Source organism: Enhydra lutris, unplaced genomic scaffold (assembly GCF_002288905.1).
Source record: "Enhydra lutris kenyoni isolate GAN:26980312 unplaced genomic scaffold, ASM228890v2 scaffoldscaffold14, whole genome shotgun sequence".
NCBI classification, from domain to species: domain Eukaryota; kingdom Metazoa; phylum Chordata; class Mammalia; order Carnivora; family Mustelidae; genus Enhydra; species Enhydra lutris.
In genome coordinates, this window is record NW_019154098.1 from 46,484,916 (window position 1) to 46,505,668 (window position 20,753).

The 20,753-nt window shown below is 36.0% G+C and overlaps 1 protein-coding gene across 3 annotated transcripts in view; it reads right to left on the minus strand.

The window, feature by feature from the left end:
• Positions 1-1,319: 1,319 nt before the first annotated feature.
• LOC111146553 (2,4-dienoyl-CoA reductase 1) overlaps positions 1,320-20,753 on the minus strand; it is a 39,326-nt gene continuing 19,892 nt past the window's right edge. For all 3 annotated transcript variants that reach the window (XM_022502140.1, XM_022502139.1, XM_022502141.1), the window contains exons 6-10: positions 8,123-8,222; positions 6,097-6,169; positions 3,912-4,058; positions 3,362-3,424; positions 1,320-3,262 (exon numbers count right to left, since the gene is read on the minus strand). In XM_022502140.1, the coding sequence (XP_022357848.1) occupies positions 3,203-3,262; positions 3,362-3,424; positions 3,912-4,058; positions 6,097-6,169; positions 8,123-8,222 (443 nt within the window). In that variant the 3' untranslated portion in view covers positions 1,320-3,202. The remainder of the gene's footprint in view (positions 3,263-3,361; positions 3,425-3,911; positions 4,059-6,096; positions 6,170-8,122; positions 8,223-20,753) is intronic.

Here is a 20,753-nt window from a genome sequence, read left to right on the forward strand (position 1 = left end):
GGCACTAAATGGAATGGCAAAGTGATAATTCTTAAGGTGAAACACTGATATGGTTACAGCCCCCAGTCATTATATATAGTAACTATTCATCAATAATGTCTCTTTCAGACTTTCTAAAAATTTCAATTAATTGATATTCCCATAATTTCTCTTTTCTGGCCTTCTCTTCCATGTTTACAATCTTTTCTTCCTCATTCAACATTGGTAATAGACTATAATAATGATGGGGCCCCTCAGTAGCTCAGTTGGTTGGGCGACAGCCTTTGACTCAGGTCATGATCCTGGAGTCCCAGGATCGAGTCCCTGCTTGATCCCCTGCTCAATTGGGCTCCCAGCTCAGCAGGGAGTCTGCTTCTCACCCTGACCCTCCACTTTTCATGCTTTCTCTCTCTATCTCTCAAATAAATAAAATCTTAAAAACAAAAACAATGAGGGGCACCTGGGTCGTGCAGTTGGTTAAGCATTCCACTGTTGGTTTCAGCTCAGGTCCTGATCACAGGGTCCTAGGATCTAGTCCTGCATCCACCTCCACGCTCAGCACAGAAGTCTGCTAAAGTTTCTCTCTCTCTCTCTCCCTCCCTCTCTCTCTGCCCCTCACCCTTGCACTCTCTTAAAAAAATAGAGCTTTAAATATATATATATACATAGACATATATATATGCACAGAATTATATATTATCATATATAATATGTATTATCTATATTATATATAAAAAATAATGATGCAAACTCTAATAATAGAAGAAAAATGTGTTTAAAAACTTAGACAAATTTTTTTACAAGACCCAATTAAGACACCAATAGGTAAAAAAAGCAAACAGGAAGTTCACAAGTATAGAAAAGTATTCTAGAGCCCCAGTAAATAAACACATGCTTGAAGAGAAGCTATCATTTTTTACTTATGAAATTAGTAAATAGTTTGAAAATGAGAATACTCCATGCTGGTAGCTATTTGTTGAAACTGACACAATCACACACAGCTTAGGGTGTTCTAAACCCATACAAATCTTAGGAATAACAATTTGAAACTGTGTTTCAGGGGTCTTTAAAAGCTTCATAACCTTTGATTAATAATATTACTTCCAGAAATCTGTCACAAGGAGAAAATTCCAAATTCTAAAAGGTTTCACACCCAAAGATGTTCATCACAGTTTTTTAATATATTATACTGAAAATAAAAACCTAATTCTGAGAATAATTAAGTATGATACATATAAACCATGAAATACAAAAAAACATATTGATGAAAAACACAGTATCTGATTTGTCATACAATCTAAACTGTTTTAAAAAAGAGGAAAGTTGAAAAACACTGGGAAAAATATAAAGTTATAAAAAATGTAAACACTGAATATTAATTGAACCAAAATTAAGGATATGGTTTTATGGGTAGATTTAGTAGAGGGAAAGAGTATATTCTGGGGGAAAAAAAAACAGAAATGAACTCAAAAAAGCTGAAAAGCCTACTATATGGAAAGTGAGCTCGGAGAATTAAGGTGATGCTCTTTCTGTGCAAATTATATAAACAAGTTACCTTCATAAAGTATAAAATTAAATAAAAAAGCCAAAGACTGAAAATAAATATACCAAAGTATTAACAGAAACATCTTTAGGAAGTTAGTCTTAAATGTTTTCTACTCAATTCTCAAGTTTTCTATAATAACCAAGTCTTAAAGTGAAGGGATAGAATGACAGAAAGGCCCACCTTTCATTTGTGCATTTTACATTTTACAGTGTTTTCACTTTTTCACCTCCCTTATTCCTCATGAGAACCCCAGGAAGCAGATATTAAAATCCTGAATTTTATAAGGAGGAAAATAAAAAGCAATGAAACTTATACAAGCACATTTACATACTTACTGGCATCTTTTTTTCCCCTACACTATAAGAGGTATTAATAATTTGAAAAAGAAGATGTAGGCAGACAAGAAGAAAATGAGGGTTAGTATTAAGGATAAAATGCAGAATGTGCCTGCACTGTGAGAGTGTGAAGAAAAGCTCAGTATGATTGAGAATGTCAAGGCCACTTATTCCAAATCTATAATGTTACCCATTTATGTACACAATTTAATGTAAATTGTGTACACAATTAACTGTGAATTGTGGTAAGTGTTTCCATGTGGGACTTAGAGCATATATATTCAAACAGGAAAACTAGATTCCTTGGCCGATCTATTCAGAGTAGCTAAGATGGAAGTTAGTTCCTTCTCTTGGTAATTTGAGCAATGGAGACAGTCAGTTTATAGAGATCATGTTTACGAGTAATTCCTTTGAAAACAAAATAGACTTTTTTAAATATAAGCTCAAAATTACAGCTATATACATTTGAGACTGTGGGTTTATTATTTGATTCTCAGGATGACAAATTAGTCAAACCACTTATGAAATGAAATGAAATGACACACAAAAATATTTTATAAGCTTGTTCATCGTTTCTACCTAGCGAAATCTAGTCGTCTTTTAAAGCTGAGATGGAATGCTATCTCCTAGGTGTCATTTTCTCTGCATTTTTGAGACAGAATGAATTATTTCCTCCTCCATACTTTTACACTGCTGGAATAATATTTATCACATTGCATCCACAAATAATTATTTATAGGTCTCTCTACCCTTCTAGATAATGTTTCAAGAAGGCAAAGGCTGTAGATGGTTCATGTTGTATCCTCAGTACCAAATAAAATGGCGGACTATAAGATAGGTCCTGGAAAAAGTTTGTTTGAATTAATATTGAGCTATCTAAAGAAGATAATTCACAAGTCCAGTGAAAAGGAAATCTAATGGAAAGGCAGAGTCCAATAAATCAGAGTCCATTAAATTTACTGTATACCATCACTTTCTTTTTTTAAGGCCCCATCATCACAGGCATTGTTTAATGCATAACTCAAATGCTACTTCAACCATTAAGATTCTCCTGATTTTTCCAGGCTATAATATCTGTTTCTTTCACTGCACTTCCAAGCATTTTTCCTCTACCATAGCCTTCTCTTACTTGCCTTTTTTTTAATTATTAAAAAAAATTCTGAAGGGAAAATATCCCATCTTACATATCTGTTAATGTACAATATCTACCTACCACTGGCCTGGCACATGATATACACTCAGTCCTGATTTGTTGATTAACAATTTATTAGACTTAAAAATAATTCAAAATATCATAAACTATAGCATTTCCCTCATAACCGAGATGAAGGCAAGAGTGGTCTTAGGAGCCTTTTGTCTTCCTGATGAGTCCTTCTATTGTGTCCCACTCCTCGTTGGTAACCTAACACAAACAGAAAAAGGCAATTTTATGTGGTTCTTGCATATTTTTAAAGCTTGGTATCTTAGCTGCTAATATATTATATTCACAAAATGGCATTACCTTTCTCAGACTGTTGAATTCCCCTGAAATAAAAACTTCCTCTCCACCATCAAATCTAATGACCTGAAAAAAAAATAACAAAAACTCTGAAACTAACTCCTTTTGAAAGTTTCTGAGTTAGCCATGTTCCCAAGATGGATGTAACATCTCCTTGGCGCTTTCAATCAAAACCCAAAGTTTGAAGACAAAAGTCATGATTAGACCCAATCTGATTTACTAATTTTAGAACCTCTTTCCCCCATCTCAACAAATTCAAATTCTACCCAATATTAAAGATTACCTTAAAGGCATGTCTACCAGAGTAATTGGCATTTAATAAAATTAATTTATCAATAAACTAACTCCATAGGCTAAACATCTATATTAATATTTTAACATTATTTACAGCTAAATAAATATTTTCTTTTTAACTTAATTTTATTTTTTCAGTGTTCCAAGATTCACTGTTTTTAAGTCATATTTATATTCAATACTGTCAGGAATGGTTCCACAATATGCCTTCCCACCCCAAATCCACCACCCCAAAAAGTCAAGAGAAAACAATACTTACTGCCCCATTAATCCAAGAAGCATAATCACTGCAAAGGTAAGCAGCAAGATTTGCAAGTTCTTCCACAGTTCCTAGCCGACCACAAGGAATTCTAGCAATCATTTCCTTCTCAAGTGTTCCCATTGGGTCAAGACGACTAAAGGCACCCTTAGAAATTGAGAAAATAGGTTGCATTAAAAAGAATTTAAGAAACTAGTTTGCACAAAATGGAATATTACTATGGCAGCCTGTTTATACCTCAGGCCTTGTAAACAACAAAGAATTTTGTCAAATTCTTCCAAAGTCACTTCAGCTCAAAACAGGTCATTTTACCTAATACTGACCTAAAAAAATCACCAGAAAATATAATCTTTTTACCCCCATCTATAAAGTGAGGAGAAAAACTGTTGTAAGCATCAAATGAGAAAATGTATATGAAAATACTCTGAAATCTGTACAAGCTTAGTGTGGGGGATGCCATGGTACTATGTTTGATTGAATAATCACAGAAGAGTGACTCAAGTGGGAAACCTTTAAAAGGAAATTCCTTTTCTTCCTTCTTCTCAAAATAACTGGAAAGGAAGAAAACAAGTATGTAGGAATATTAAACTGAAGTAGCTCCTAGAGGAAAAAAAACCCCTGTAACTAAATTTGCCAACGAATGTCTGCCTTCTACTAATGATACAAAGGTGCAGACCAAGATGAAGTATGCATGGGCACTGATTTTTTTAAAAAAAGAAGAAGATTGAATTTCTCTGTATCAGTGCCTGGAAGTCTAGGTGACAGTTTTCTTCAATAAAACCAGTGACAGAGCAAGGTTGCTCTCAGGAGACTCCTTGTAAGCCCTCTAGCCCTTTTGCCATCCCTGGGCAGGTATAACCCAGCAGAGACAAAGGGCAGCAACAGGTCCCAATTCTGGCTCTGTAGGGATTGCTGTGGAGTTTCTATACTTTGTTTTCTTTTCATCTCTTTAAAGCTACACACTTGTTCCTTGTGTACAACTGATACTTCTACTGCTACACTGTAAACTCCTTGATGGCAAATACTCTGTCACAAATGTTTGGTATCTTGCTTAGTACCTTTGCACATAGTAGTCACTCAAATATATTTTAAATAAATAAATAAAATGCAGGTGACCTTTCCTAGGGATTGAGGTCCTAAAAAGAAGCTTCTGTGACTCCAGGTTTCTCTTCAAAGAGTGTTCAGCACAGGGCTGCCCAGAATTATGTGTTTTAATGTATGCTTTTGAGTTATTTTTCCATTAATTGTATTAGATGCTTTATTACTAGAGTGTCAAACATGATAATCAAGTTTCATCCACTCAACTAGTTCTTCTTTCTATTTTGTACCCTTTGAATAACTAAATAAACTATGCAGCCATGTCCATATTGACATTTAGTACCCAGAACTACCTAAAATCCAAAATGCTCCTTAGCACTGTTCTCTAATGTATTTATACAATCAGAACAAGCTATCATACTTCACGTAGGCCTTTGGAGCTACAGGTCAGTTGGGATTGTAAATTCTTGCTTTACACAGAAACAAAGAGTGAGAGTGAAGTTATCTGGGGCAATGGGAGAGAACACAGAACCTGTGGGCCTTCTGGCCGTAACCGCATTAGTGGTCATTGTGAGTCGCAATGAGTATCTGTAAGCATTTTTTATTATAGGAGAAATGCCTGCCATCAGAAAGATTTGTAATCAGAGAGACATGGGAGTTATATGACATACATAATGGAGTGTTTACAAATGAAAGGCAAAGAAATGAGTCAAAGAAAATGCTACTTATAGAAAGACCAAGCCTCTATGATAACTTTCCAGAACATTTCTTAAAATAAAAATATACTTACATTTCCATGAACTAAAAAAGAGATGTCAATCAAAGTTAAGAGTCCATAAAATATGGTGAGGATTAAGAAATATAGGTTAATATCAGATTACTGAAGCAAATCAGACGAAATAGCAAAATGGATGGCACAAAAGATCCCAGATTAAGATGCTGAAATAGTTCTTATCGAGAAGTTACACAGCTGTTGTATTCCTGCCCACCTCCTCATTTATATTGGATAATAGCAAACCCCTCTTCCATACCACCAGGGCTCCAAAGTCAGGCATCTCTGACAAGTCCTGCACACAACAATCAGAATATTCCTATCAATGTTTCATTCCTTAATCATACAGGAGAGAATAGGCAAACTAAAACTTACTTTTGTTTTTATAGGCCCTGGTTGAATCACATTAAATCGCAGTCCATATTTACCCCATTCAGCTGCAAGAGACCTAAAAATTAAAAATATTTTAATATTCTAAAATATTATACTATATATTAAAAATAATAATTCAGACTCACTGCATGGTTTACTATATGCCAGAGACCACAACCCCAACAAGTAGGTACTATTATCATTCCTCATGTTACAGACAAGGAAACTGAGGCACAGAGAGATTAAATCACTTGCTCTGAGTCTTATTGCTAGTGAAAACCTCAAGTGGTCTACCTCCAGGTTTGTGCCTTTAATCACTCCACTATAATATCTACCATTTGCATTTTAGTGTTCTTAATCACAATGCTGTACTACCTACTCCTTATATTTAGAACTAAGTCCAATATCCAAATACATTATTAGAGTAAGTATCATAATTCAGCATAAACAGGTGAGAGAATCATGACCCTCCACCACACTTTCTGAAGTTCAGTGCAACATGTACTACCTATATATAGTACATTGAATTATAATGTTTGCAACATCATGAGTCCTTTTAAGGAAGAGATGGATTACATAGTTATAAAATATTAACCACATCCATGTTTAATGAGGCTTTAATACAATTGCTGCACTGCACTCAAAGGGAAATAGGAATCTAACAAAATCTTATTAAATGTCATGAAGCAAAACATAATAGTAGCAAACATGGAAACTTGAAGCAATCTGTTTTAAAAGCCTACTTGATAGGTCTAACTCCTACTTTCTAAACTCATTCTATGACTTTATAGTTATATATACATCTCTGTGTATATATACTGAGTCTAGCTTTATTTTTTTTATTTTATTTTTTTAAAGATTTTATTTATTCATTTGACAGAGAGAGAGAAATCACAAGTAGGCAGAGAGGCAGGCAGAGAGAGGGGGAAGCAGACTCCCCGCTGAGGAGAGAGCCTGATGCAGGGCTCGATCCCAGGACCCTGGGATCATGACCTGAGCCGAAGGCAGAGGCTTTAACCCACTGAGCCACCCAGGCGCCCCAGAGTCTAGCTTTAAAAAATGACTTAAGGTAATGACTTTTAAAAAATACAATGCAAATGAGGAAGATAAAATCGTTGAAAGGAAAGAGGGACAGAAAAAAGAAGGAACCAAGGAAGGAGAAAGGAATCAAAAAATGGGTAAGGAAAGATAAAAAAAAAAAAAAAAAAACAAGAAAGGAGCTAATACCTAAATGTTTTGTGGCATTTTATACAATCACAATAGGTTGGTCACAAATTTGCATCCACACTTTCTGAGAAGCCCTAATCAATTACATACTTTGCAGAGCCCATAATGGAAAGGCAAGTTAATTTCTCAGGAAAAGCACAATTGTTCTTGATTTAAAAAAAAAAAATCAGGGGCGCCTGGGTGGCTCAGTGGGTTAAGCCGCTGCCTTCGGCTCAGGTCATGATCTCAGGGTCCTGGGATCGAGTCCCGCATCGGGCTCTCTGCTCAGCAGGGAGCCTGCTTCCCTCTCTCTCTCTCTGCCTGCCTCTCTGTCTACTTGTGATCTCTCTCTGTCAAATAAACAAATAAAATCTTTAAAAAAAAAAAAAAAATCAGAAAAGCATTTCTTTCAAGAAGACTTCTAAAATGAAAAATGTGTAATATAGCAACACAATACTGTGTCCTTGCAATAGATACAAAGAGATAAGTCTTATGAAACTATAAGATATCAATTAATACATTCTGACAAGATCACTTCAAAGGCCAATTCAGCAAAACTCATTCACACTCAACAGGAGAGGGGGCAAGTGCTCCAACTACAATCTGCTAATCTATCTTAGTCCACGAGTGCATTTTAGAGAATGGGTGGACTGCACCTCTTTCAGGCAACTCATACATCAAAACTGCTTCTGAGTGATGCTTTTGACAGAATTCATGACCATACCTCCCCTTGGCATGTACTTGTACTGCACTTGCTAAGAAAGTAGCAACTTCATGTCTTAACAGAATTACGAGCTGATTGGATTAACATAGTAGTACTCACTTGCTCATGGCTTCCACTCCTGCTTTGGCAGAAGCACTTGGTACTACAAAACCTGACCCACTTTCAGCATAGATGGTTGTAATAGAAAGAAATACTGCTCCTGAAATTTGAAAAGGATATAGTAATTAACAATACAGCTAAGTCATTTCACATCAGGAAAACATGATTTAAAAGAATGGGATCTGATTCAAGAGGACATAACAAAAATGTAGCATCTTTTAAACTTCAGTAGCCCTAAATTAATGAGAGAGTAATCTAATGGAATTGCTACATCTTGCTAGTAATCTTGCTGTCATGCAAGATGACCCAGTCTGTGCTTACTTGAAATTCTATGGCAGGTGAGTCAGACGGTGACCCAAAACTCAGAGGCATGGCCATATAACCCCCTGCATAATCAGCTGGATGGGATTTCCATTAACTAAGCACCCACTTAAATAAGAATAAATCAGGGACACTTGGTTGGCTCAGTTGTTAAACATCTGCCTTGAGCTCAGGTCATGATCCCAGGGTCCTGGGATTGAGCCCCATGTCAGGCTCCCTGTTCAGCAGAAAGCATGCTTCTTCCTCTCCTTCTGTTGCTCCCCTCACTTTTGTTCACTCACTCTCTCTGACAAATAAATAAATAAAAATATTTTTAAAAAATAAGAACAAATAGAATCAAAACTATATTAGCAAGGACTTGACTTCCAGTCATGATGGACTTGCCCTCTCCCTGTAAATAGCAAGAAAACTGGGGGCGCCTGGGTGGCTCAGTGGGTTGGGCCGCTGCCTTCGGCTCGGGTCATGATCTCGGGGTCCTGGGATCGAGCCCCGCATCGGGCTCTCTCCTCGGCAGGGAGCCTGCTTCCCCCTCTCTCTCTGCCTGCCTTTCTGCCTACTTATGATCTCTGTCTGTCAAATAAATAAATAAAAAATCTTAAAAAAAGAAAAGAAAAAAGAAAACTGTATAAGATACATAATTATATGATACAACTATTTTCAGTACTGTATAGCAAGCAGGGAAAGACAATGACTCCTGAGAGAAGACAAATGAAATGAGCCCTAAGGTCACCCCAGATTTTTGCCTAAAGGTATATATATATATACACACTATATTATATGTATATACTATATATATGTATATACTATACAATATACTATGGTGTATACTACAAATATTCACATTATACACACACACACACACACACATGAACTGTACACTAAACAGACTATGAAATAAGGAGGAGAAATACAAGTAAAACATGGCATTCTCACTGAGTTGAGGAAACAGATTTCAGAGTTTGGGGAGACTGAGGAAGTTGAAATTTGTGAGGAGAGTTCTCCCAAGGAGGGAAGGACACAGAGACAGAGTTCCATAAATCTGCATAGTATCTCCTCGAGTTTTGGCCAAAATCAAGCTATACATGTTTAGGGAGAGATTTCATTAGACCAGGCAAAGAACCGTCAGGGAGCTGTACGCTATGCAATTCCTAGAGCTCACATGGGCGGGGAGATAAGTGAGTTCTAGGCAGCTTCACTGAACATCCAGGATTTTCAGTGGAGAATTCAGAAAGGCCATGCCTTATTAGGAGAGCTAAATTAGCTCAAAAATAAAGGCTACTCTAGATGTACCCAAATAAAGCTAAAAATGAACACTGAAATGCTCGAGCTGATCTAATGACTTTTGCTAGACACCCTATTTTCCTATTTTACAGATGTTTAATCCTCAACCCAGAGCAGGAAAGTGACTTGGTCAAGGTCAGCAGCTGTACAACTAGTAAATAGTAGACTCGATATTCAGGTCCAGATATCTTTATACTATTCTACCTCTGTTGGTTATGGGAACTAAAATTGTTTATTATTTTAGTTTTCATAACTTGGATTGAAACTAGATTTTAGAACATTTGAGTCTTTTGAAACTGGACATAATCTTATATTCTATTATTTTTAATGACAATGTGATTTTTTTAGAAGAAGATTTTATTTTTAGGTAATCTCTACACCCAGCATGGTGCTTGAACTTAACGGGGACATCAAGAGTCACATGCTCCACCGACTCTGCCTCTAGACTGTGACTTTTAGTGTTTCCTTGTTATTATCTTTCCCATTTTGAAGTAATGAAGCCACTTGCAGCTTGCAATCTGTGATGACAGAGTTTGTTTCTCTTACAAAGGCCCCATCACCGGGGGTGGTGTGATCCCACACATCCACAAGTCTCTCTGATTGGAAAGGGGCAGCAGAGACCCTTAGAGCATTGTTTTAACCAATCCCCTTCCTCCCTGTCATTGCACTGTAACTGGGACAGAAGAAATAATGGGGATTGTGGAATTTTTGTAAGAGGCAGACAGAAAAGCATAGACAATTAGTGTGGGCATTTAAGAGACACTTGTACATTCTTAGGCTCAAAGTTTGATAAAGTACCTTTCCATGTGGCAGCACTTAGTGTCAATTTGCTAGGTTTCTCTGTGTGTTTTATACAAAAATGGAATTGATAAACCATTTTCTAACAACAACAAAAAAAAAATGACAAGCTATTGCTCCCTTTCTTCATTTATTTGACCTCAATAAATAACAGATTCATTTCTGCTTGTCTGCACTGGGATGTTAGAAATTTGTCATTTCCAAACCTCTTCTATAAGAAGGTATTCTAATTTAAAGAGTTGGCCTTGGGATACCTGGGTGGCTCAGTCAGTTAAGCGTCTGCCTGCGGCTCAGGTCATGATCCCAAGGTCCTGGGATCAAATCCTGCATCAGGCTCCTTGCTTAGTGGGGAGCCCTCTTCTCCCTCTGCCTGCTGCTCCCCCTGCTTGTGCTCTTTCTTTCTCTCTGACAAATAAATAAAATCTTTAAAAAATAAAAACATTAAAAAATTAAAGAATTGGCCTTTCTGCAAAAAGAAAAATATATCAATAACTAACCCTGGGAATCTGAGAATTTTTTATTTTCGAGTTTTTAGCACCACTGTTAATTTTTTTTTTTTTTTTTAAGAATTACTCATTTATTTTAGAGAGTATGCATGAGTGGGGTAGGGGCAGAAGCAGAGAGAGAGAAATGCTCAAGCAAACTCCACACTGAGCATGGAGCCCGACATGGGGATTTGTCCCAGGATCATGACCTGAGCCAAAATCAAGAGTCAGAGAGTTAACCAGTTGAGACACCCAGGCACTCCACCACTGTTCATTCTTTAAAGTCCAGCTGTATTGTTCTACTCTGCAGCATTAACCCAATTAGGATAGTACAGTAGAATTTTACCACCTCCTTACACTCAAGGGCAGTGCTGTCTCATTCTAAGCAGTGGGCAACCCAGCTCTTCAAGGCTGCGAAAATAAAACCTAAAGGGAGAAAGAAGAGGACAGTATCTTTCATCTTCAGTTTCTCAATTATATAAAATGCTTTAATTCTTCCTCTCCCACACCTGAATAAAATTTGTTAAATCTGAATCAGAAGTTAGAGCACTTTCTACTGCAGCACTTGCTTTATGTAAGTAAATATCACTTTTTAAAGTAGTTTTTATGGTTTTGCTCTAAGGGTGACGCAGTTAGCATCTGCTGTCAATGTTCTGTAATTGTGTATATGGTTGTTCTATATCCCTCCTTTTCCACAGTGTTTTGGAAGCAAAGTATTTTCAGAACTCTGAAAGAGGAAGAGTTTGATATACAAAAGGAGTTACCATAATGATTAACCATTCTTATTTCTCATACTCTCAGAATGGCACTCCTGCTCCCCTTTTCACCCCTCATGTTGGCCAGGATATGCTGAGTTTTGTTACTACTTTGGAAAATGCAGAGGGGAAGAGAGACTAAATATTTTTGGAGGAGGAATAAAATGTCTCTGAATATTCTTCAAATTATTTTTATTATCTTTCAAACCTGTATCCTTAAAATTTCTTAAAGTATGTACTGCTTTATAAAATATATAGTTTCATCCTTTTGCAAATATTAAACTTATAATATTTTTTAATGTAGGAGCTAAATAAGAAATAGAAAATTACTGATTTCTTGGCAGCTAAAGATTATTATTTTAAACTTTCATTTATTCATTCAATTTACTGAGAACCTATTATGTCCCAAGCATTGTTGATTATTGTAAGTTTGGTGTCTTTTTTAATATAGCTTTATACAGTGAGTTATTTTCAAAAGCAGCTTAGAAAACAAAAAATTTAAATATTTACTGATACATTTACTGTTTCTGACAGCCATCATTCCATCTGAATATTTGAGTTTCTATGTAGTCCTATTTAGAACATTTTTCAATATTTCTTGTAGACACATCTGCTGGCATTGAATTCTTGCAGCTTTTGTTTGTCAGAAAATACTGCTTTTATTTTTGAGAATATTTTGCTGTGTACTGAACTCAGGGCTAATAGGTTTTTGTTTTTTTCCTCTTTCAGCACCTTCAAGATGCTATTTTACTGTTCTCTAACATTGTTTTCTGACGATGTCAGTGAATATTTTTATTAACTGTTTCCCTTATTTATGTTGTTCTCTGTTTCCTCTGATTGCCATTACGATTTTCTCTTTTGGGTGCCTGGCTAGCTCAGTTGGTAGAACAGGTGATTCTTGATCTCAGGCTTATAATTTCAAGCCCCACTTTGGGTGTAGAGATTACTTAAAATAACATGTTGTTGAAAAAAGAAATTTTCTCTATTTATCATTGGTTTTGAGTGACTGATTATGATATGCCCTGACATGGTTTTCTTTGTATTTATCCTGCTTAGGATTTGTTTAGCACCCTGGATTTATAGATTGTAGTCTTTGCCAAATATGGAAAATTTTCAGTCTTTTTTTCTCCAAATGATTTTTCTGCCCCTTCCGTCTTTATGTTATCTTCATAATACATCAAAGTAAGATATATATGGTTGCTACAAGAAATTTTAACAAATGAAGTTTAAACGTTCCATCAAACTAGCAAGATAACTCTAGCAAACAGTAATTTTAAAAAGGATATTAACATTACCCTAATAAAGTCCAACTGATGACCAGAAATGTTTTTAAACATTCTTTAAATGTCCCCACTAGTCTAAGGAAGGCATGGACACAATACACAGAAAGATACTCATATGGTCCTACTATACTTTAAAATCTAAACAGCATTTAACTTGCACTCATACTACTGAAAGATAGGAAAGTCATATTCTACTCCTGTTCTATGATTCCTTGCTTGTCAAGCAAGGAGCACTGCTTCCATACTACTTGATTTTGTCAAAATGACTGGTCATCGTCTCTTCTAGTAGTGAAGCTGACAGACATAACTGAAAGAAGTGTTAAATATGCCCTCAACTCCTCTTGTTTTTGTGGGTCTCAAAAATGTTTCATTTCATAAGCAAAACATCACCTTTCTGTTTAGTAATGAGTTAGGAATTCGTGGAGAGAGGACTGGAGACAGGGCTGAAAGGGTTTGCACATGGGATATGAGTCGTGTATCTTGTTCGGTAAAAGCATTTCCAATCTTGATGGATTGGACAAGAAGAGTTACAACAGGGAGTAATAACATGTAGCATGTGTATTTTGAAATGCTAAGGTGTCTGTAATGGCCTTTGAAAGGGCTTCTTTCATTGAGTTGTGGAACTACAACTGGGCACGAAGATTCCGTGTGGCTTGGAGATAAACAGCCAAACAGGGGGTAGTTATGGAAGGGATGAGATTGGACAGGCTGAGGGCACTGGATGATGGAGAGGGAAGGAAAAGGAACTGGCCAAGGACAGTACCAATGGATTAGAAATTAAAATATTTTAAAATTTATTTCTGTGTTTACAGTTCACACACTAGTCTAAGACAGCAAGATCATTAAAAACCTTGGGTCTTCTGATCACTTATTAAAACTTAGCATATGAAAGGCAAAAGTATTTTACCTAGTTCAACGTATTCTACTATTTCTCCTATCTATTGACCAAAATGATGCTCTCTTTTCTTATTCTTTCTTCAGTTAGTGAATTGGTTCAATTTATTCTTCCTCTACACCAGGCTGCCGGTAAGATTACCTCAGGAATACTTCCAATGACATCCATCTAACCACAATTTCCTTTGGACACATTTCTTAGTTACTTTCCTCTTTCCCATCATTTTATATGATTAATCTGCCTAAACAGTGACCTTTCACTCCCTCCTTTTCCCCCATAAAGGCTTCACATGGTTCAAGCTGTCCTGGACTGCTTCTGACTATTCCCAACGCTTAGACACCCACCAAATTCTTCATATTATCTAGGCTACCGTATGTTTATTCACATGCATGAAGAAGCACATGCGCATTGGCAAGGCAATTTATATTTTTCATGAAGCTTTTGTAGCTATCAGTTTGTTTTATTACTAAACCTTGGAGAAGTAATTAATTATGCAATCTGTTTTACAGATAAGAAAGCTGAATAAAGGTAAAAATATCGTAACTCCCTAAGTATCAGAGTAAACTAGATGACTATGACTTAAACTGAACTACAGTTCTTCTTTTTTCTCACTAGACTTTAAAACTACGTCAATTGTAGGGGCACCTGGGTGACTCAGTCAGTTAAGCATCTGATTCTCAATGTTGGCTCGGGTCATTACCTCAGGGTCCTGAGACTGAGCCGTATGTAGGGCTCCCAGCTGAGCACGATTCTCTCTTTCCCTTTCCTTCCACCTGCCCTTCCCCTACCCCCCACAGCTTGTGTGCGCTATCTCTTTAAAAAAAAAAAAAAAAGTCAATTGTCAATTTTGACAATGATAGTTGATGCTTATTAGGTATTTAACAAACCACAGTTTCTTAACTGTAGAACTGAGAATTTAAAACATCTACCTCATATATTAAAAAAAGACTAACTCTGAGCCACCTGTAACTATACAGGAATAAGGTAAGTCATATCTTAGAGTAATTGCAAACATTAAGTGAGTTGATAAATCCTTAGCATTTAGAACAAAACCCGATACAGAATAAGCACCCAATAAATGTTTGGTGTTTAAAAAAAGGAAGGAAAGATGGAAGGAGGAAAGGTGGGGGGAAAGAGAGAGGAAGAAAATTAAAACATTTCCTTATAAATAATGTTTTGTTTTTTGCTTGTTCAGTATTCTAACACCTGTTGGGTCATCTATCTTTTTTTTTTTTTTTAAGATTTTATTTATTTGACAGACAGAGATCACAAGTAGGCAGAGAGGCAGGCAGAGAGAAAGGAGGAAGCAGGCTCCCTGCTGAGCAGAGAGCCCGATGCGGGGCTCGATTCCAGGACCCTGGGATCATGACCTGAGCCGAAGGCAGAGGCTTTAACCCACTGAGCCACCCAGGCGCCCCTGGGTCATCTATCTTTATTTAATAATTAATTAGTTAGATAATTAATAATTAATAGATACGTTTATTTTAATTAATTAATTATTACTAATTAATAATTAATTAGATAGGTTTATTTAATAAATAATTAGAAGTTGCAGTAATGACTACAGAATACTCATATGATCTCATGTGGGAGGAATTCTCTCTTCTTGGTATGAAGTAATCCACGTGTTACCTAAGCTAGTCCCAAATCAAGTATAATATCTGGGTAGTCTATCCTATAATAAAATTTAATAAAAATTTGTTTTATTGAGATAGAATACAAACATGTTTTTTAAAGACAACCATGGATAGGTGGCCAATATTTTCACTTGAATGTCAAGTCATTTAAGATTCTGATAAACACAAAATAGGACGTATATCATGCCGTGTTGAACGCTCTTCTAATATGTTTTTGACAGAGGCCTAAGAGACAGTTTCAGGTGTAGGTTAAACATGATATCAATTTCAAAAGGCAGGGCTGTAGCCAGCACATCATATCATCTGTTCACAAAAAACAGAGCTGAGAATGCCAGAGCAGGTAGGGAAGAGGAAGCAACATCTGCATATAAATTCACCTCAAATATCTGGCTCATCCCCAAACTGAACCAGCACTGTCACAGCTCTAAGAAACGCAATTAAAAGTAATATCTGGAAGCTGAAAAAGTGAACCTTACGAAAATTTTAGCAAAACAAAATCTAGCAATATACAAATAGACAATATATCATAACTAAGCAAGATTTTTATTCATAATGCAATGTTGGTTTGAAAATTCAAAAATTAATCAGTGGAATTTACCATACTACTAGGTTTTTAAAAATCGGCATCTCAATAAAGATAGAAGATTTGACCAATTTAATGCCTATTCATAATTTTTTTTAAATTGTCAGTAAACGAGATACAGAAGGAAATTTCCTCAACTGATAAAGAGCATTTATGGAAACCTACAGGTAAACTCTTAATTAATGATGACTATATGAGTGCTTTGCTTCTGCTATCAAGAGGAAACATTTGCTTTCACCACTCCTATTCAACATTGTCCTATTTAACATTGGAGGTCCCAGATGGTAACTTAAGGCAAGAAAAGGAAATACAGATTAGAAAAGGAAGACATAAAAATTGTCTTTTTTCACAATTATCGAATATAGAAAATCCTAAGGAGTCTACTGAAAAAGGTATAAGAACTATTAAGTAATTTCAGCAAGCTCACACAAAAAAGGCTAATATACAAAAACAAACCCATTGTGTTCCTAAATACTAGAAGTAAAAAATTAAAAAAATTAAAATATCATTTAAGGGGCGCCTGGGTGGCTCAGTGGGTTAAGCCACTGCCTTCGGCTCAGGTCATGATCCCAGGTCCTGGGTTCAAGCCCCACGTCGGGCTTTCTGCTCAGCAGGGAGCCTGCTTCCTCCTCTCTCTCTGCCTGCCTCTCTGCCTACTTGTGATTTCTCTCTGTCAAATAAATAAATAAAATCTTAAAAAAAAAAGTATCATTTAAAATAGCACCAAAAATATAAAATTATTTGGCAGAAATTTAACAAAATTTATATAAGACCTTACACACTGAAAATAGCAAAACATTGCTGACAGAAGTTAAAGACCTAAACAAATGGAAAGACACTGCATGCTGAAGGACTGAAAGATAATATTGTCAAAATGTGACTTCTCCCCAATATAATCTATAGATTTACCACAACCCTCTTCAAAATTTCAGTAGACTCTCTTGTAAAAATTATTGAATTCTAAATTTATAATGAAAATGCTATAAACAGGGGTGCCTGGGTGGCTCAGTCATTAAGCATCTTCCTTCAGCTCAGGTCGTGACTCACAATACCTAATGTCAAGCTAACATAAAGCTAAAGTAAGCTATATAGGATATATGTATGTATTATAAAGCTACATCATCAAATAATGATAGATGTATCAGTTGAACAGAATAGAGAACTCAGAAATTGACCTACGTTTATATCACCAACTGATTTTCCATGAAAGGACCAAAGTATTTCACTGAGGAAAGGATGGGCAGTTGGAGGCAAAAAATCACTTTGACTGATATCTCATACCAAATGCAAACATTAAATCCAAATGGATAACCTAAATGTAACAATGAAAACTATAAAAGTTCCAGAAGAAAACAACAGAGAAATTAATTATTACCTTGGGTTAAGGAAAGATCTCTTAGGACTCAAAAAGCATGAGTCATAAAAGAATAATTTCATTAAGTTGAACAACATCAAAATTAAAAATGTTTCATCTTCAAAAGACCTTGTTAAGAACATGAAAGACAAATCATAGATTGAGAAAAGATATTTGCAAAACATGTATCTGATAAAAGATTTATATTCAGAATATGGAAAATAACTTTTCGATCCAATACCAAGAAGACAAACAACCTAACAAGAAAATGGACAAAAGATTAGAACAGACACTTCAAAGAATTTATACAACTGATGAATGATCACATGAAAAGATGCTCAACTTCATTAATCACTAGGGAAATATAAGGGGATATTACAAATGAGGGACCACTACACAAACTGAAGAAGGCTAAAATGTAATCGAACCAATCCGGTGTGGACTAGAATGTGGCACAAATGCATGTTATAAATTGCTGTTGGGAATGCAAACTGGTAGAGCCAATTTGGAAAACAGTTGGGTAGGTTTGTCAAAATGTAGTTTCTTCTACTCACTAAAAGACAGTGATAAGGAAATGAAAAGACAAGCAGCAGATTGGGAGAAAATATTCTAAATACATACTATATCTGACAAAATATACAGTCCAGACTAAACAAATAATTTCTAAAAATCAATAATAAAAAAGAAAAACAACCAGATAAAAATGGATTAAAAACTAAGATAGTGGGGATGCCTGAGTAACTCAGTTGGTTAAGCATCCAACTCTTTTTTTTTTTTAAGATTTTATTTATTTATTTGACAGAGAGAGATCACAAGTAGGCAGAGAGGCAGGCAGAGAGAGAGAGGAGGAAGCAAGCTCCCCGCTGAGCAGAGAGCCAATGTGGGGCTCAGTCCCAGAACTCTGGGATCACGACCTGAGCTGAAGGCAGAGGCTTTAACCTACTGAGCCACCCAGGCGCCCCAAGCATCCAACTCTTGATTTTGCCTCAGGTCATGGTCTCAGGGTCATGAGATTGAGCCCCTTGTTGGCTCCACACTCAGCATGGAGTCTGCTTAAGATTCTCTCTCCTTCTGCCTCACCCTGCCCCTTTCTCATGCTTTCTCTCTCTCAAAAAATAATAATAGTTATTGTTATTATTATATATTTATAAAAATATATACATGTATATGTATATATAGTGAAGAGTAAGTAGAAGATAGCAAGAGGGAACCTTTGGTGGCAGTGGAAATGTTCTATGTCTTGGTTGGGGCAATGGTTACCTAAATGTGTAAGTTTAGCAAAACTTCAATCTGAACATATAAAATCTGTGGATCTCACTATATAAAAATTTTATCTCAATTTTAGCAAACTAAAATTAATACATTCAAGTTATGTTATGCATTGATTTACTCTTTTCTTTAAGAACCTTAAAATAATCTTGATTTCATACTGTTTGCATCCTGGTATATGAAAGTACTTTTTAAATTAAAAAGTACCATAGTGGTATAAAGTATTATTAGTGCTACCTCAATAAAGTATTTTTTATTAATTATTTTTATTAACATATAATGTATTATTTTCCCCAGGGGTACAGGTCTGTGAATCGTCAGGCTTACACACTTCAAAGCACTCACCATATCACATATCCTCCCCAATGCCCATAACCCAACCACCTTCACCATAACCCCCCTCTCCCCAGTGACCCTCAGTTTGTTTTGTGAGATTAAGAGTCTCTTATGGTTTGTCTCCCTCCCAATCCCATCTTGTTTCATTTTTTCCTTCCCTACCCCTCAAACCCCCCACTCTGTCTCTCAAATTCCTCATATCAGGGAGATCATATGATATTTGTCTGATAAAGTATTTCTTATATGTCCTGGGGCACCTGGATGCCTCAGTCAGTTAGGCATCTGACTTTTGATTTCAGCTTGGACCGTGATCCTGGGATTGACCCACAAGTCATGTTCATGCTCCATAGGGAGTCTGCTTGACATTCTCTCTCTTCTTCTTCCTCCTCCCCTCCCCATCCATGCTCTCTCTCTCTTTCTCTAAAATAATAAATAAATAAATCTTTAAAAAAAAAAACTTACATGTCCTAAAATCACCTCTTGACAGTTTTAAGAGGTATCTCTTATTTCTAGTGATCTAGGGTTTGATGGAAAAATATAGTATTTATCCTATCCTTCGTGGCTAGATTTAAATAAAACCCCATATTAGTCTCTCTTTTGATCTCTTCTCAATGCAAGTTCTCTGATTTTTCAATAAAATTAGGTCTTCTTTTTCATACTGTTCACTAATTTTTACATTGATACAAGACATCCTAGAGATGAACGGACCTCTGCATAATATTTTCAATATCCTTCCCAATAAGGATCAGCCACGTATTTATTGACTTTTGTGGTTATAAGAGCACATTGGGCTAATGTCTTTAAGAGTTTCCTAAATCTTTTATTTGTTCATAATTACTAATTTTTATCAATGCTACTTAAAACATAGTTTAATAATGTCCTTCTAATTCTTAGCTTCTCTAGCTATGGCCACTGTTCTCTTCATCCTCAGCCATCTGCTATCCCCTCTCTGAGTATATGTCATCAACAATTCCTGCAAGCAAATGTCTATCTTTCGGTTGCGGGTACCCTTATCTTCTGTAGTCTAACTTCCCTGGATATCTTACCTTGACTGATTTCTTAAACTCCAGACCACCAAACATACTTCTGACCACATATTACCACAGATTGCCTGCCCCCTGAACTGACTTCTTTGACCTACTTCAGAGAGCATTAGCACCTGAATTTCTTAACTCTTGCTCTAATACTAGAACAGACCCTGTGCACTACACTCTCCAGAGCCCAGTGGTATAAGTCCTTCAAACTCTGTCAGGTTATGGCATCAATAACTGACAGGAATCTTGGAAGAATAAAAACTGGCTTCCATTTTTTAAAATGTCTTAGCTAATATATTTTTAATGAAGCCCATAGAATTTTAATCCAATGTGATGAATAAAAATAGATCATATTCTGTTAAAATGAAAGACAATAATGAGAAAAGGGAGAGTCAGACAGAAATCAAGAGTCAGCAGAAGGAATAGAAAGAGAATGAGGCAGAGAAACAAAAAGAGGAGAAGGACCAAGCAAAATAGGGAATCAAGAGTGAAGGGCTGACAGAGAGAGACAGAGAAAGAAGCAGAGAAATAAGTAACAGATAAGGATAGAGAAAATCAGACAGTGACAGGCAGAGAGAGAAGAAAAACAGAGTCAAGGAT